Genomic DNA, 18,160 nt, shown 5'->3' with positions numbered 1-18,160 from the left:
CGCCGAACGAACCTTTTAATCAATCGCACCCAATAAATTATCAAAATCACCCCCATCAAATTCCCAAAATATCCTTCCGTATATTTTATTCCTAACGTCCATTCTTTTATAATAATTTAAATATTCATCTAATTAATCTTGAAGATACCTCTTCATTCATTAACCATGTGAAAAATTATATGTGCCCGGGGTCATGATACCGTGGTAAAATATTTAAATTGTCTCTTAAGATTATCATCATGTGAAAAATTATATACTTAAACTGAACTCTTAAATATTTATCTTACTATACTATTTAACGAAGAATAAGACCTTTAATAAAAATGATAATCTCAGTTAGTTTCATTGACTATCTCTAAGGTGACCGATCTGGTCCCACGGAAATTTTCCATCGGTCATCAGGATAAATTAGGAAGCGCTTCGAACCGTGAGTGCCTGGGAAATAACCTAAATATCCTACCGCGACACGATAACTCTGTGGATAAAGAATTAGACCTTTAATAGAACTTTCCATTGATTTAATGAAATCTAAAATTAAGTTATGTTAATATTTTTTTCATATTAAAAATAATTTAAAAATTTATTAATAATTTAACTTTTTATCCTTCTAAATCATATACATATAATTTAATTTTTACTATCTGCATGACTTCTTTTAGTCATCTTAGTTTCATCAATTTTTTCATTATTTTCTTCTCCTATCTCCCTCTCCAATTTTTGTGACAACTTTCTCCTTTTTATCCTTTTATATCACAAGATATCAATTTATTTGTTTCAACACTTTTGCATATTGATAAGTCATATCAATCCATCTATATCTCATTAATTTTTCTAAAAAAATCATAACTACATCTATCCATATTTATATCTCATTGATTTTTTTTAGTGATATAAGATATTCTCGATATATAATATTTATCGTAGGATTAAGATTTTTAAAAAATAAATGATACTAATATTAAATAATGTTCATTAATTTAATGTATTAGTGCATTATATTATACCAGCAATGTGCACGATGACTAATTTTTATTAAAACTCGAACACTAATCTTTTTATTTTTTCGTCGAGTAAAGCAAAGCACAAGCTGATTTTCATATTCTCTGCTCTTCTTTGCCTAGAAGATTCCCTTCATTCTTTCCCCGTAACGTGTAGAGACAGATCTCAGGACACCAGGCCGTGTCAATTAAATTTGAGGCCTAAGCGAACAAAATTAGACCTTTAATATTTATTTTTAAAATTAATTTATTTTTTATTCTATTTCATCCGAGATTTAGGATGATTTAATTTTCAATTTTTTTAAATATTAATTTTTTAAAAATATATATATTTTTATATTAAAATTTTGATAATATTTTTTTTAAATAATAAAATTACTAAATTCTTGAGGTGTTATTGAACATAAGACTATTAACTTTAATTTTTAAAATTTTTCTTTCTATTTAAACTATAATAATTTTTTTATAAAAAAATTGCAAGAGATTATTCTCAAGATTAAATTTTATTACAAATCTAATCATTTTTTTAAAATTATGGTTGGTTAAATACTATGATTACGAAAAACCTATGAAAACTGACATGACATGTCTAAAATCTAGATTTTTTTATTAAAATATAAAGAATCTGAAAATGATAATTTTTATTTATGTAATCAATAAAAAGAAAAAAAAAATTTAGAAAAAACTAGCATTCTACATTACGTCAAATGATTTTTTTTAAAAAAAAAAACCACTTCTTGTTACTAGAAAGAGAAATTATCGATATGAGGAAAAGGACTTCTTTGATAATATCATCATGAAGGGGGAGAAAGGCACACAATCGCAGACAAGAAAAACTAATAAGAAAAGGACACAGAAACGCTTACAAAAGAGGGAAAATACCGGTTCATCGACCACTACTGGATCACACGCTTTTCAAGAGTTCAATATGAGAAAAGGAAAATTTAATTAGGTTTTATAAAAAAAAAATAAGGAATATAATTTTAAAAAATATAAAATTAAAATAGCCTGTGCCTAAAATTTGCTCCTTGATTAAAAAAAATATATATTAGCTATATAAACGTTTTTACTTAGCCACTAAAATATAATCTCTCTAGTCACGTGTCGCCAATGCAATGGGCGAACACCAATCTGACTTCGCTCAGCCTCAGGCAACCACCTATTAAGGTTCACAATATTCAATGCAATTGCCTCCGCGGACTGATCCACACAATGATATTTGGGATCGATTCCGATACGGAATACCCGTTTATTGTTTCACTTTCTGCATATGTTATTGTAGTTGAAGGAACCCTCCTAATTTATCCTCTTCTTTTTGCATATGTTATTAGAGAATAAATCTTCTGGATCATTTTTTTTTTATGGTTCAGAAAATAGACCACTCATATTTACAATCGAATCATGATCCTATAAATAATTACGATCTTTTCCTGGGTTCACCGTCCTCATTAGGTTATAATTTGATTCGAAGCGAACGGCCGGAGGCCACCAATGGTGGATAAGTGACCAAGTTGCTGGGCGCCAGGTGAGGGTATTCTCCAAGCGACCTCTGGCCGTCTGTTCCGAACCAAACTATAACATGGTGGGGACGATGAACCAGGAAGGAATCGTAACCATTTACGGTCGGATCGCGACCACAATCCGACCGTAAATATGAGTGGTCCATCACCTAAACCACAAAAATTGTTCAGGAGATCCTATCTCATGTTATTGTATAGTTGAAGAAACCCTCATAATTTATCCTCTTTAAGAAAGTATGACACGATTTTAACATTCGATGCAATTCAATAACACAATCCAAGTTATGACTAAACGGAGGATTGTTATTGAATCCAAGTTATGACTAAACGGAGGATTTTTAAAGTGTCGTAACCGAATTGATATATGAGTAATGATAGAGAAAAATTAAGAGATAGACACATAAATTTATGACACATCATTTTCATTTTTTTATCCATTATTTTATGCGTCTATCCCTAAATTTTTCTAGATTTTTTCCCACTATATATCATTTTTCTTAATATATTTATAAAATAAAATGATTTTAAACCGCTACCAACTAATCACATAGCCAATTAATCAGAGGACAATTAATGTCCAAATCAAAACAAGATTAAATCTCTCAGAATTCGTTTTTACTAATAATATCGATCTTATTCTGCATATTGAGTTCCCGGTTAAAAAATACCAACAAATATGCCACCAAAACCCCAATCGACCATACAAGTGATAAATTTTAACAAGTATGGACCTGATATCCATTTTGGTCCCGGAATTTTTTTTTGTCAATCAGCTGTTTTTCCCTGTCTCCGTTTGTTTCCGGTCCTCGATTTTGTGAATGCTGCAACGATTCTGTAGATCCACCTATCCAACATTCCTGGAGAAGCATGGAGAAAGCGAGTTATTATTGTCATCATCCAACAGCAGAAAAATTAGATTGCTATGGAGGCCAAATGTTGTACTTCAATGTGTATTTAAGGTTACTCGAAGCAAATGCACGACCAAGTATATTTACAGAATTTACCTGTCAAAGCAAATGTACCACCAAGTACTGCACAAAGACGAGCAATGAAATGCAGAAAACTGCGAGTCTCTTCCTTTATCGTCACGGTGATAGGTGAAAGATCATAGAAGAAGAAAACAGCTGCATCACAGGAAATGATGTTAAATAATGAACTATAAATCTTTGGAATAGGAACTGACATGTCAATAATTGGTATGCCCACCTGGCCAAGTCCGTTGGTGCTCCTTCGTTTGAACATAATACTCAGTGACGGAAAATTGATTCGTAGGCATTACTTTTTTTGAAAGATACCTATATTCGGTCGGAACAATCTGCATCAAAAGAAATATTAGCTCTGAATTTCTAATGGATGCCATTGTTCATTTCCATTTTAGTGATTAATATCTGAAACAGGAATTTATAAAGGAAACGAAACTGCCAAATTAACTTTAACTCGAGACAAAAATCGCCATTCACCTTGACGAAATACTTGACACTGCCGCTTGTATCGAGTAGGATCCTAGTAGTTCCATCAAGTGGATTGTGTATCCCGGGGTACTTTGGACCAAATGAGAAATCATGAATGACATGACTGACATTCACATTGTTGCCTCGACTAAAAATCTTTACAGAAAAAACAATTAGATTAGATATCACCGGAGTGTGAGTCCAGAATGAACAGAATAAACAGGATAGGATCAATATGATCATACAGACTAACGAACAAAAGATAAAAAAAAAAAAAACAACATTAAACAAGTCCTTTTACTACAGGCAAATCATCAGAGCAGATTACAACACAGTTTACAAGTTGTAAGGTAAAATATAAAAGATGACCTGCCATTCAATTTATGAAAAATATGAATTTAAATGAAACCATCTGATCAACAAAAGATGATCTGAAGCATAGACTGTAAATGAAATTTTTTAAAAAAAGTTTCCTAGGATATTACAAAGATTTACTCTAAATAAGGCTACTCAATGATAGATTCAGGGTGAGAAAATCTTTGGAATCAAGTATATTTACGTTGATTATAAAATATATAAGTAGAATTTGTACATAGGATTAGTGAGGTATTCACCGTTAGAAAAAAAATCACCTGTTGAGCAGCATTTCTTTTTAATCCATGAACTGATATATGGAAGTTACCAGCGACCCTTTGGACATCTAAATTCCCAAACACCTGTGTTAGTAAAGAAGCAATATGTTAAAAACAGTACTAATGAAACTGTAAACAAATGATGATGATGATGGAATCAAAAAAGGCATCAGATTGATACTCGGCATCCTTCACTCCTTTCCATTGCATTCATAACTCTTTTAATCATCGCTTCATCTTGTGAATTCAAACTCTGTTCATCTTTCCTTTCAGAGGAACCTTCATTATGTTCTTTGTTCTCACCTAATCAAAACAATGTTTTCCAGTGAATATCAGTTTTAGTTTTATAAACAGCAAGTAGAAAAAAATAACCATGTGCACAACTACTGTAAACAAGCATGTGAGTACAAAAACTGGAACCTTTGCAATCACGATTTGAGGCAGGTCAAATTTATCTGTTGATTGTTCAGTATGAGACCTTTTTAGCCATTTAGGTTTAATGATGGATATCTTAGTAATCAAAGAAAAAATTGTTGCTGCATTAATCCTTTGTTCAAATAAGCATAATGCTGGAATTCTTAAAAAATTTCAAAAGGAAACATTAATGCTATTCCCTCAAAACGAAAATTTAGACCGTGGAAGTGTAAGAAGGAAAAAAAAAAAAGCAACCTATCCCACAACAAATTGAAACTTAACAACGAAATTTCTACCAGTTGAATAATAAGAATGTTAATTAAACCAAAGTTATTTATTAGTAGCAACAATATGACATGCACAACATAAGCAATGAATCTCATATTAGGATAAATTTGTTCGCATTTCTGGCTTTAGCTGGAGGAAAACATGCCAACACATTTGCAGTTAACAGTCTTCAAATATTCACTTATATTGTTGCAGCATGCATAAATAAATGTAACGCTATACTTTAATTGGTAAAAGTGATATGAGTACTTACCATGCTTGTGATCCGAGTGTTCTTTTTCGACAAGATCAGTCAAATACTGGGTGCCAATAATTAGACCCTCAGGATTCACACGAAGCTTCAATTAAAGGATAAGATCCTTAGATAGATATGCAATGATCTTAATTTGAAGCAACTTTAATAATATTTCAGATATATTCCAAAATCAGTAAAAATATAAGGAATCCTAGATGATCAACTTTTATGTTAATTATCTAACCATGAAAAGCTTTGCAAATAACTAGCTGCCTAGCATTCATTACAATATCAAAAAAATAAATATTTAACCTTATATAACACCTTAAATAACTTAATCTTGTGCCTCATCAACTATACACAATGGTAGAGAAGGGATTAATTTAAGAAGAAAAAGAAGAATTTAATAAGCCAAACTCCTTACAACTGAAAATTAAAATTAGGACCCACTATTCTTCCATATCAACACAACAATATTACAACAACAACAACAACCAAACCTTTTCCCACTAGGCGGGGTCGGTTGTATGAATCCTTTTACGCCATTGAGCTCTATCTCCTATTATATCATCATCTATATTTAAATAAATTTTATCTTATTTTATTGTTGCTAGCCAAGTCTTTTTTGGTCTTCCTCTTCCTTGTTTGATATGCATGTTTATCATAATTTTACATCGCCTAACTGGAGCATTTATTGGTCGTCTAAGTACATGTCCGTACCATCTTAAACGTATCTCTCGGAGTTTTTCTTCAATAGATGCAACTCCGACTTTCTCTCTAATGCTCTCATTTCTTATTTTGTCCATCCTCGTATATCCACACATCCACTTTAACATCCTCATCTCTGCAACTCTCATCTTCTACTCATGTGCTTGATTCATAGTCCAACATTCAGCTCCATATAACATAGCAGGTCTAACTATGGTTTTATAGAACTTACCTTTGAGTTTAAGAGGTATTTTACGGTCACATAAAACACTCGACGCTCCCCTCCATTTCACTCATCCTGTTTGTATTCTATGTAAGACATCTCTCTCAATCCCTCCATCGTATCGCAAAAATGATCCTAAATATTTAAATCTCTCGGTTTCGGGCAACTCGTCCTCTCCTATCTTAACAATTGTTCCATCACTTCTACTATTGCTAAACTTAAATTCCATATATTCCGTCTTTAATCTACAAAGCTTAAAACCTTTCCCTTCTAGTGTTTCCCTCCAAAATTCTAGTTTAGCATTTACTCCTTCACATGTTTCATCTACCAAAATAATATCATCTGCAAACAATATGCATTACGGTACTGTGTCTTGAATGTGTGCAGTGAGCTCGTCCATAATTAATGTAAAAAGATAGGGATTTAGAGTTGATCCTTGATGTAACCCTATCTTTATTGGAAATACTTCAGTTACTCCGCTTGAAGTCTTTAATCTGGTCGTTACATCATCATATATATCCTTAATTAGTTCAATATATGTTACGTTAACACCTCTTTTCTAAAATTCTCCATATAATTTCTCTTAGGACTCTATCATAAGCTTTTTCTAAGTCAATGAATACCATGTGTAGATCTTATTTTTGCTCTCGATATTTTTCAATTAATTGTCTAAGAAGATGTATAGCTTCTATTGTCGACTTTCCAGACATGAACCCAAATTGATTTTCTGTCACCGTGGTCTCCTTCCTTAATATTTTTTCTATTACTTTTTCCCAAAATTTCATAGTATGACTCATTAGTTTAATACCCATATAGTTTGCACAATTTTGTACGTCTCCCTTGTTCTTATATAAGGGAACTAGAGTACTTATCCTCCGTTGATCAGACATTTTTTTCGTTTTTAATATTATGTTAAATAATTTTGTAAGCCATTCAATACCTTGTTTCCTTAAACACTTCCATACCTCTATCGGGATATCATCTGGTCCAACGACTTTTCCATTGTGCATCTCATTTAAAGTTTGTTTTACTTCTGAAGTTTGAATTCTACAATAAAAATTAAAATTTCTATGTTCATTTGACCTACTTAAATTACCTAAGTTAAGTTGGTCATCTAAACTTTCATTAAAAAGTTGATGAAAATACCTCTTCCACCGCTCTTTTATTTCTCCATCGTTTACTAACACCCTATTACATTCATCTTTAATACATTTTATTTGGCTAAGATCTCTTATTTTCCTTTCTCTCACAACAATATTACAAAACCATAATTCCATAGTAATGCAAGCCAGAAAGGCAGTTAAACAAGGAATTGTCTATAGCATCCAATGACAGAAAGATTTCTTTTCTAGGTAGGGCACTAAATAAATATAACAAAAAATATCAACATGATATATATATATATACCAATATGTTGAGTCATAATATTTATTTTAATTTCTAACCCAGGTAACTTAAAAGTAGAAACCAAGTTTGTAGAATCTTGTTTCACTCATGGAGGTTTATAGTTGTTGTAGCAGCATGCAAATATGCAATTATACTGAATCTTAGTCCGTACTTCCATGTATGTGCGACAATCAAATTAATTGTTCAAATTTTTATTAATAAATATGAGAAAAAGTTCAACGATATGGTCGAGTATTAGAGAGGAATGACACAGGGTGAGAGACATTCGTGATGCTGCCAAGAAGTGGTGTGGTTGTCTCCACACTCACTAGTGCCCAAAATGGAGAGTAGGAGATGAGGTGGACAGTGGAGGATACACTCAAATTTTCTTTAGTAGGCATGTGCCCTACTGTGCCTAAGCTTAGATCTCCCATTGTTTGGAACCTTCCATTGGTGGAAACCTCATCCAATGGGCTGCCCATTATAGTTTTGTTCCATAAGTTCAATTCCAACCCATATAAGCATATGATTTCATTGATGGCACCTTAATTCAGAATGTCCATTAGGCAATAGCTACTTTAGATTAAGCTAAAACTTGAACTATGTATTCTGACTACTAATTCAACTTCAATTATTAATGAAGAATGAATTTTGCAATCTTATGTTTAGCTTGAGCTAGGAAACAGCACTTTTAAAGATTGTCCAAGAAAGGTGCAGATAATTAAGAATGAAAAAGCTTATAGCACAATCCAAGTTCTAGTGGTGAGAACACAGAAAAAGCCATTTAACAAAAACCAAGCAATCTCAGAGAACATATTAAAAAATGCGTGAGAAAGAAAAATGATCTTACCTTCCACATGTTTGCATGGACGTCAACCTCATGCTTGCCAGACATGTCTACTGCATCCACACTTAAGACTGCCATGATTGAGAAAGCTTCTTTAAATAACAAGTCTTCTTAAGACGTTTAGAGGGTTTCAAAAGCAAAACTCACCATCACAAGGTAATGAAGGGAATGTCATATTTATATGAATTGGAAGAGTTTCTCCTCTCTTTACATCAACAGACATCTGCAAAATATCATGTTATAGATGGAAAACTTTGGTTTAAGATACACAATGAACCTAGTATGTCATTGCAGGACAGTAGCTGAATGTTTTGATAATGGAGTAAAAGAAAGAAAACATATAGCTTAGTTTTATTTATAAAATAAGATAGAATGGCAAAAAAAGATTTGTGACTCTATATAACATTAATATTAAAGGTTTGAAATGCATACCTGAAAAGTGATCAAGTCGCACTATGTTGAAGAATAACTAAAAAACTAACAACCCAAACACAATACAATCTAGGTAACTATAAGATATGACTTAAGAAGGGTAAAAAGTTCCTTTCAAAATACAAAACAAGAGCAACAATGCTTACGTAGAGAGACAAGACATCAAACAACATTTGCCAAGAGCCTCCGCCTCCTCTTTGCTTCCATATAAACACATCATACATAGCAAGCCATATCGGTTGACAGTTTAAAAACTCGCTCCAATCCGACTAATTCTATCACTACTAAAAACAATCTTCCCCAGAACATCACTATGGAGCTTCTATCCATCTAGTGCACTGGAGCCTTCATCCTACACCATAGGCTGCTGAGACCCACATCGATGTTTCCCCAACAACTGCCCCAACCTTTGTTTTCGCCCACAATCAGCCTTAACTTCAAATTCACTGAAGATTCTGTTACCTATCCCCTATCTCTTGTGTCAATATCAAACCAAGCTCTGCACAACCATTGACCCTAATCACTACGAGACCTTTGCTTGCCCAGTCTTGAACCAGCACCCGCATCCATCTACTCACTAAATCTCTTTATCAACAACTCCACTAGAAATCCCCTCCTCAGACCCACCACCTCAGACCCACCACCACTGTCATGTATTGACCCATTTTCTTCTTTTTCTTCCGTTGATATCACCTTCCACAATCTATCAACACAAAACTTCTCACCTCTGCATGGGTTCTCCTGCATCCCACAATGCCTCATCACTCTCACAGTCTCACTGCCTTAGATTAAGGTCAAACTACTCACCTCTGCACAGGATCTCCTCCATCCCACAAACCTTTGCACACGGAACTCTCCTCCATGCCATAGAGGATGAAGAGGACGCCAAGCTTAGAGCTTGAAGCTGTTACATGGAATTCAACATGGTCTCAGCGCCGGCGTTGCTGCCGACCAGGAAGAGCGGATCGGGTCCACCTGCCTACAACGGCACAACCCCTCCACTAACCCCACCCCCACTCCCCGAGTATGCCAAGTCTGAGTGAGAGATCATTCACTAGATCTGCCAGAGAGTGTAGAACCACTGTAATTTAACTTTTAAACACATTTATTACGTCTATTAATCTTGCTAGGCCAGCAAAAGGCACACACCTGCAACCTTGCTAATTATTTATCCAAATTAACTGCTTTCAACCATGAGTCGGACAAAAATATCTCTGAAAAATTAAGAGTGGGTTTGATTTATGTATTTTTTATTTTTATTTTCTAAAAAATATATATTTTTTAGAAATGTTATCTATTTTTTTATAAAATAGATATAAAAAATATAAACCAAATATCATTTTTTAAAATACACGTTTTTCAAAAAAAAAAAAATAGAAAACATAAACCAAAACCAAATGCTCCTTAAGAAATTTGTCATTGTACACCATCTAAATACCATAGGTTGCATCTGCACCTTGAATAATTAAAATATCTAATATGCATCTGCAAAATCTTAGATAGGATATGCCTCCATTAGAGTTTTTGGGGCTTGTAAGGACCCAATTAGAAGGACTCTAAGTTTTAATAAAGAATTCAATGTTTTGTATATATTTAAAAGGGACCATATGGAAGAATACATCTGACACAATATGGCAATTTACAGAAGTCCTCCCAGTAAATATATACTTCACAAAAAAAAAAGGGTCAAATCTAAGGAGAAAGAAGATGATTTTTTGTAAATAAAAATAAAGCTTGTATTGAAAATTCCAGTTAAATGGTAGATAAAACTAGATTTCATAAGTAAAATCAAGAGCATGAGATCAAGCAGAACAGATCACACTTCTATGATTTCCCATTCCAATTTCCCTGAAATTGCCCAAAAAAAAAAATAGCACTTGGTATTGGAGATGGTTGATGATAGCAAGAGGTAAGCATTGGTCCTGAGTAGCGTTCCATCCTGCCACCTATATATTATTACTGATCGTAGCCAGGATAGATCACTCATTTAAGGAACAATTTTTCCAGTGATAAGATAGCAAAATAACAAAGATTAGTCCTTGAAGATAGCCAAGTAGCTTTGACAAGTGAAGACATGTGTAACACATGTAATGTGATGAACATTCAAAGGATATTTTAAAACTTTTAAATTAAAAATTGCAAACCAACACTAGACTACTAAATAAGAACTACAAAACCTGTTTACATACCTCATGTACAGTATAAGTAGTAAGATAATACTTAAGTTCATGGGTAAACAAGGTTGCAATTGCAATGAGGCCAATGATAGAAACTGCAAAAGAAAAGACAAGAGAATCCATAAAGAAGATGAGGGTGCAATATGAAACTAGTCTATGGAAGCAACCATCTAAAACAGGTAATAATGGCGATGAAGAATCTATGATAATTTCTATTGTACAACCTCAAAAATTAGTAATACATAAAGAAAGCATACCAACAGCTCCAGATCTTGTTTTTTCTAGAAGGTGCTCTTCAGCACGAGGAAATGCACTCAACGATTGGAGCTTCAAACCCATCTTTCAGGCCTCTATACACAGAACTAGAATTATTAAGTCTTCAACGTAATACAAGTCTAAGCATAACTTCAACTCTGGTCATATTTTTCAACAAAACACCAAATAACAAATAGAAAATTGCACAAACCTAAGACTGATTTGCTAAATCCTTTTATTATAAAATAAATAAATAATAAAAAAAAAATCCATACTGAATAAAGCGTGTATGAAATTGCAAGAAGTTAATCAAGACAAAAAGCACAAAGGAAGTCTTTTTCTAGCGATTTCCCTCAATCTACTGAACTTTTTCATCAAATTAGAAACAAGAAGAAAAGGTTACGGATTGAGAACAATACAACACCGCGACAAGCAAAAGACAGCTATCAATTTCTTGACGGGAAGAATAAATCAACAATTAAATCATGAATCCATTTAACTACAGAATGGCGTACATCACCGCGAAAGGTTACGAGCCTACGAGGAGGCCCGCCGGCGACGACGTCGAACCGAGAGGGATTTGTAGGATGGAAGAGAAAATATGCATAAAAATAGAAATCCGTATATTTCTACGGCGTACGGGCCAATTTTGGCAAGTTCGTCGTTCACCAACGCAAAGAGGATACCCACTGACGTACCTTCAACGCCAAAATGGTGCGACTGGTGGGCCCCAAGGTTAACTTCGGTCAAATTGCAAAAAAGACAATGCAAATGAAAAAATGGTAACAATTAATTTTTTTTTCTTTTAATTGCTATCTTAAATTGATCGTTAACTAATGGTCGACAGAAAATTCGTGTGATGTTCACAAAAATAACATTCTTTTCTATTTTTCGGAAAAAAAATCTTCTGTATTCCTAAGTTTTTTATTTTAAATTAATTTTACGGTAGGTATGTTTATTTAAAATAAATTAGAATTTAAATACATTTCTTTAATTGTAAATCGTCTCTTGTGTTTTCTCTTACTTAAAAAATGAATTTTAAATAATAATAATAATACATTAATAATTTTTATTTATATAAAAATTTAAATAGAATTCATATATAATTATAACTTTATAAATTGTTAGTAATATAAATAATTAAATATATATACATCTATATAGATATATAAAGAGTAGGGATAAGAAAAGTTTGAATAAAATCAAATTAACTTGATTTTGTTTTTTCAAATTTGTTTTTAAGAAAAAAATTATTTCTAATAATTCAGTTTAATTTTGATTTTAAAATTTATATTTTAGTTAAACCGAATAAACTAAAATTTAACACCAATGTTATATATTAAATCAATATCAAAAATCAATTTTCTTACTAATTTTTGAAATTCTGTTGATGTTTGAAAATAGACGCCACATTAGTGGATGCTAGTCTTTCTAAATTAATCCGGTAAATTCAATAAAACTAAATTAATCTATATTTTATAAGTAGTTTTTATTAAAAGCTCAATAGATTTGGTGATTTCAAAAAAATATTTTGATTTATTAAATCGGTTCCATTTTGAATACTCATACAACTAAGTTTGGTATGAAAATGCCGGAGGCAGGTAGGAACATGAAGTTGATTAAACCCATAAGAAATCATGATCTGCTCTGCTTTAATCAAGCGTGCTAACAATCCTTAACTTGTTTACTTGTGCCGATCAGCTTCACCATGATCTGCTCTGTTTCAATAAGCGTGCTAACAACCCTTAACTTCCTTTACTTCAACCAAGCAACTTCACCTATTTAACGTGGACACTTCTCTTCACAATTCCAACAACCAAATCTCTTCCTCTCTAGCAATGGCGGATAAGGCAATGGCAGATGAGAACGGGAAGCAAACAGAGAGGGAGACCACACTGAGCCGTCTGTTCAAATCGAAAATGGCGGCTCAGTTACTAATCTCACTGAGATTGGCAGCTCTCGTAGCCACCTCCACGGCTGCAGGGCTCATGGCATTCAACAAGGAGACGATAACAGTGACAGTGGCCGTGGTGGGCACCAAGCCCATCCTCCAGTCCTTCACCGCGGCATTTCAGCAAACACCTGCCTTCGTGTGAGCATTCTTCTCTAGCATCCGGATTTGAGATCCATTACAGTGTTTCACTTTGACATTTGGCTCTGTCTCAGATACTTTGTGGTTGTTAATGCGATAGCGAGCTTGTATAACCTACTGGCGATGCTGCTCGGGCCGTACTTAAAGAACAGAGGACGTGATGTACTGGTGCATCTTTCAGACATGGTAAATATATATATTAGGCCTGAAAAACTTCTGTCGTCGCTGTGGACTGTGCGTGGAGAGAGCTCTTTTAATTAATTTGTTTAATTGTGATGTTTGAGCAGGCGGTGTTTGCTTTGGTGGCGACTGGAGCAGCAGCTGCAGCCTCCATGGCGGAGTTGGGGAAGAATGGGAACAAGTACGCGCGGTGGAATCCAATCTGCGACAGATTCGAGGCCTTTTGTATTCGTGGAGGGGTGGCTCTTGTTGCTGCCTTCGTCGGAGCTGTGCTGCTCTTGGTCATGAATGCTTTCACCGCCATTAGTTTGATGTGTAAGAGTGTGGCAAGCAACAATTAGACCCTCGATCGTCAAAAAAATTATGGGCATGTGTTTGTTGTCGTGTGTAAGCGTTTCGTAAAAACTAAATTTTAATTAAGATTTAATTGAATGTTAAAAAGTTAATTTGTTCATCTTAATCTTTTCGATTTTTTTTTTCTGGAATAATCAATTTGGTCATCGGAGATTACAAGTTTGAGTACCTCTCGACTTGTTTGGCTAAAAGAGGTTTATGAACTCGAGCACCCTTGCCACCGTTTCCTTGAATCCTATCTCCGGCGAGGTGGTGTCGACGACGAGCCTCGGCACGCGGCCGACGTCGTAGTCCGTACACCCCTGGTAGTCCTCCAACAGCTCCTGCAGCTGCTCCCACGTCGCCGGCTTATGCCATCCCTCCCCACCGCCGCCCGCCGCCTCGGTGGCTGCGGCTCCCCTAGCCTCTATCCGGCGGCGCCACTCGTCGGCGTCCGAAGGCCGGCACTCGATGACGACGAGCCCAGCGGCGCCGACGGAGGAGTCGCTGCTGTGGGCCAGATCGATGAGATGGTCAAGATGGGCCCGGCGGGAGAGCGGTGAGTCGATGACGACGGAGAGGCCGAGGCGGAGCTGGGTGGCGGCCACTTGCCAGAGGACAGAGTAGGAGAGATCGTTGAGCAGGGAGGCGGCGGAGGCGGAGGAGGAGGAGGAGGAGGTGGCGGCTAGGGCGTGTTGCAGGGAAAGGGTGCAGTCTCGGACGTCGTCCTTGTCGAGGAGGGGGCAAGAGAGGGCGGCGGCGAGGGCAGCGGCGAGGGTGGATTTTCCGGTGCCTGGGTGGCCCTTCATCGCCACGATTAGCGGCCTAGATTGCTTCTCCATCACACTGTCGATGCTCTTCGCTTTGCTTACGGTGGTGGTCACGATAAGAAGGCCACCAACAACTAGATAAATATAATAATATTAAAAAAATATTTGTGGCTTACGACATTTTGATTTGCTTTTAATTGCAGAAAGGAAAGATGCTCTCTGCCTCGGCTGTTTTTCTTGTTTGTTATTATTATTATTATTATTATTATTATTATTATTATTATTATTATTATTTTAAAAGTATAAATTTATTGTAAGTAAGAATATTAGACATAATTGAATTAATATAATTTAATTAACTTATTAAACAACCTAGTTCTAAAATTATAATGTTATATTTCATAAAACATATTTTATTAAAACTTAAAATATAATTAATAGTAAAATAACACAAGGGCTATCTGTTTACCTAGCTTTGAATTTATGAATACTTAATAAACTCATAAAATAATTGATATCCTAAGCATGTGAACGGACCATGGTTAAGATTTTCCACCTGGTTGATACGATGTCACCGTCCGCTGACTGGGCTGACAAACATAAGTGGAAATTAAATCCATCACCAACATAAATTCAACATTCACATGTTTAATTTGAAATAGTTACCGCGCTTGACATTAGGCCAGTAAATAGACACGTGAACTCAGTTGTGTTAGTTTGATATAAAATATATATATATATATATATATATATATATCAGTTGTGTTAGTTTGATATAAAATATATATATATATATATATATATATATATATATATATATATATATATATATATATATAATAAATAAATCCACTTTTTTTGTAAGGAAGATTTAGATTTATCGTTTTCCTGTTCCTTTTGCCGTCAGCACCATAACCACTTTTTTGGTGGTTGATTTATGTCTAATCCAATTGACAAATTTTCATCACCGATTTGAAGCTGCACTGTTAAATTAATTACGATGGTCGCGGAGATTTCACTTATTTAATTATTTGATTTGATTATAGGCAAAGCTAATCGAAACTCGTAATCACACCAAATTAAGCCAGTCCATTAATTAATAATTAATTTCACGTCATTAGCGACGCCAAGGCTTGTTCGTAAACCAGACCGGCGAACCCACCGGGCGCCGCCATCGACACGTGGCGGAGGAGGATTAGCTGGCGAAGCTCGGAGAGCCTCCGGACGAGGGCGGCGGACTCCGCCCGGAGCCGGTGGTTCTCGCGGCGGAATAAAAAGCAACGATGGGACATGAACCCGGCCCGGTTCTCAAGGTCTCGGTTCAGCGCCGTGAGCCGGTCCGACTCGGTCTGGAGCTCCTCGAAGTGGCGGCGCTTGCGCACGCGGCAGCGGCGGGCGGACTCGCGGTTGGAGATCTTGCGACGGAGGCGGCGCTGCTTGTCGGTGGACTGCGGATCACAAGAGCCGGAGGGAGAGCGAACCGGGCCCGGCGAGTCGAACAAGGCGGGGTCGAGGACCAGCATGGCGAGTAATTTAGAGGGAGAAGGCGAGGGGAGGGAGAAAAGGGAAGGAAGGCGGAGGAGGGGCGTCCTATTTAAAGAAGCCGTGGAGGACCGGGTCCCACTTTGATTATATACGTGGAGCCGAATTATTGGATTTATAGATCGTGCGCGGCGGGCGGGCACGAAGCATTCATAAAAGAACGCTAATGCACTCGTGATCCAACTTCTGTGCGGGAATTGATCCCGAACGTTGACTAGAGAAAAGAACGGTGGATGCAGCAAAACGTATGGAGAAAGTATAGGGAAGGGAATATCATCAGGGCCCAGTTGCGGATTGGAGCTGCAGTGGCGAGGTTCAGATGAAGTGTTGGCTTAACGACGAAGGAATCGGCGGCGTTTAGATCTGCGTGGACGTTATTGACCACGTGGACGGCTGCGGCAAACTGCATCTGACCATTACTATTAGAATTTGACTGACGCTGGCATGGATCATCAAGAGTGCCGTGAAAACCAATTAGTCAACTTAATTCTCTTGTAATATCAATTGCTGCTTAAGGTCAACAGGGAAAGACGACATGGATCTTTGGCGTGGACCATTAGTTCACCATTTATTCTTGCAGATAAACTGACCATTATTGTCAAGTACCTCTCTTCGGTTTATTACAAATGTAGTTCGATTTTCCGTTTAAATCATTCATTTCTGATCAACAAACAAGAAGAAGAAAAAACTTCATATGATTAAATAACAAAAGGCAGTTGTTGCATGCTTTCTGCTCAAAGCAGATGCCGTGGCCTGTCTTTTGTCTGCCAAGGCGACGTTGGCCAACCATAGCTCTGTCACATTGAGCCAAATTCAATGCATGCATGCATGAAATTCAGTCAAATGGACCTTTAGCGGTTAAGAATGGGACCTAGAGTATACTTAACTGACAATAAAGCTAGAGATATAGAAGACAAGTCTCATGCATGCAAAGCTGCATAAGAGATGTTCGGGGACATGTATATAAAACAGATCATGTTTCGGCGCCTTATATATATAATACTTTGGAGAGAAAGAGAAGAAACATGTGGGGTGGGAAAGAGCCCCCCATGTTGTCAAAGGGATCAAACATGTGGTGCTGAATATTTTGAAATAAAAGCTAAAAAAGAAACAATCCATGAGTGTATATGTATATACATATCAGTACGTGCGTGAGAGTATATATTTTCTATGAAAAATGGAGGACTGCCTATGTAAATTTTGATGATAGATTTTGTCACTAGTTCTTTTGGTGATTATTAATTATGAAATAATATATATGTTATTAATAAACTTTGGTAATAAAATTGGCATAGTAAATACTATTTTAAATTTCATAAATTAAAAAAATGGACTTCATTTCTAATTTTAAGTTAGGATTTACTCCGTAATATGTATTCATTGAAGTAATAAGTGGCAAAATAAAATTTATAATTTAAAGTGATAAGTAGTAAGTTTAAATCAGTTGAAACATGAGTTAAACCGGTTACGCCCTCTCTATTTTCTCCACACGGTACTTTATGATTTTTTTTCTCTCGCGACTTATTTCTTCGCGATGCGGCGGACCTAGGTTCAATGTGGTAATTTCCTTCTTCATCAATGCGCGAGGATTTCTATCTTCTTCATCAACGTGGTCGCCTAGGTTTCCTTCTTCTTCATCAACGCGACAGGCTAGGGTTGTGTTCTTCAGCAACACAA

The 18,160-nt window shown here is 35.6% G+C and overlaps 4 protein-coding genes across 7 annotated transcripts; 1 reads left to right on the top strand and 3 right to left on the bottom strand.

Moving 5' to 3' along the window:
- Positions 1–3,118: 3,118 nt before the first annotated feature.
- On the bottom strand, positions 3,119–12,188 carry LOC121997833 (endoplasmic reticulum-Golgi intermediate compartment protein 3-like). 4 transcript variants are annotated; one of them, XM_042552466.1, is made up of 12 exons: positions 12,082–12,188; positions 11,569–11,661; positions 11,324–11,406; positions 8,850–8,925; positions 8,706–8,773; positions 5,557–5,641; positions 4,783–4,904; positions 4,602–4,685; positions 3,979–4,125; positions 3,725–3,833; positions 3,523–3,642; positions 3,119–3,375 (listed from the first exon to the last, which is right to left on the bottom strand). In XM_042552466.1, the coding sequence occupies exons 2-12, from the start codon at positions 11,648–11,650 to the stop codon at positions 3,284–3,286; spliced, it is 1,068 nt and encodes a 355-aa protein (XP_042408400.1). In that variant the 5' UTR covers positions 11,651–11,661; positions 12,082–12,188; the 3' UTR covers positions 3,119–3,283. The 4 variants fall into 4 exon arrangements, with proteins under 4 accessions (XP_042408400.1, XP_042408401.1, XP_042408403.1 ...); XM_042552467.1 differs by having other exon boundaries at positions 12,087–12,152; XM_042552469.1 differs by lacking the exons at positions 11,324–11,406; positions 12,082–12,188 and having other exon boundaries at positions 11,569–11,634.
- Positions 12,189–13,359: 1,171 nt separating this feature from the next.
- On the top strand, positions 13,360–14,292 carry LOC121994365 (CASP-like protein 1B1). Its single transcript, XM_042548427.1, has 3 exons — positions 13,360–13,658; positions 13,733–13,844; positions 13,946–14,292. The coding sequence occupies exons 1-3, from the start codon at positions 13,405–13,407 to the stop codon at positions 14,177–14,179; spliced, it is 600 nt and encodes a 199-aa protein (XP_042404361.1). The 5' UTR covers positions 13,360–13,404; the 3' UTR covers positions 14,180–14,292.
- LOC121994364 lies at positions 14,121–15,049 on the bottom strand. The gene has a single exon (XM_042548426.1). It carries the CDS (start codon positions 15,011–15,013, stop codon positions 14,378–14,380), a length of 636 nt encoding a protein of 211 aa, XP_042404360.1. The 5' UTR covers positions 15,014–15,049; the 3' UTR covers positions 14,121–14,377.
- A 1,001-nt stretch (positions 15,050–16,050) lies between these two features.
- On the bottom strand, positions 16,051–16,464 carry LOC121995251 (basic leucine zipper 4-like). The gene has a single exon (XM_042549035.1). It carries the CDS (start codon positions 16,462–16,464, stop codon positions 16,051–16,053), a length of 414 nt encoding a protein of 137 aa, XP_042404969.1.
- Positions 16,465–18,160: the final 1,696 nt, after the last annotated feature.

This window comes from Zingiber officinale, chromosome 6A (genome assembly GCF_018446385.1).
Source record: "Zingiber officinale cultivar Zhangliang chromosome 6A, Zo_v1.1, whole genome shotgun sequence".
Lineage (NCBI taxonomy): Eukaryota > Viridiplantae > Streptophyta > Magnoliopsida > Zingiberales > Zingiberaceae > Zingiber > Zingiber officinale.
This window is presented reverse-complemented; position numbering and strand designations above follow the sequence as displayed.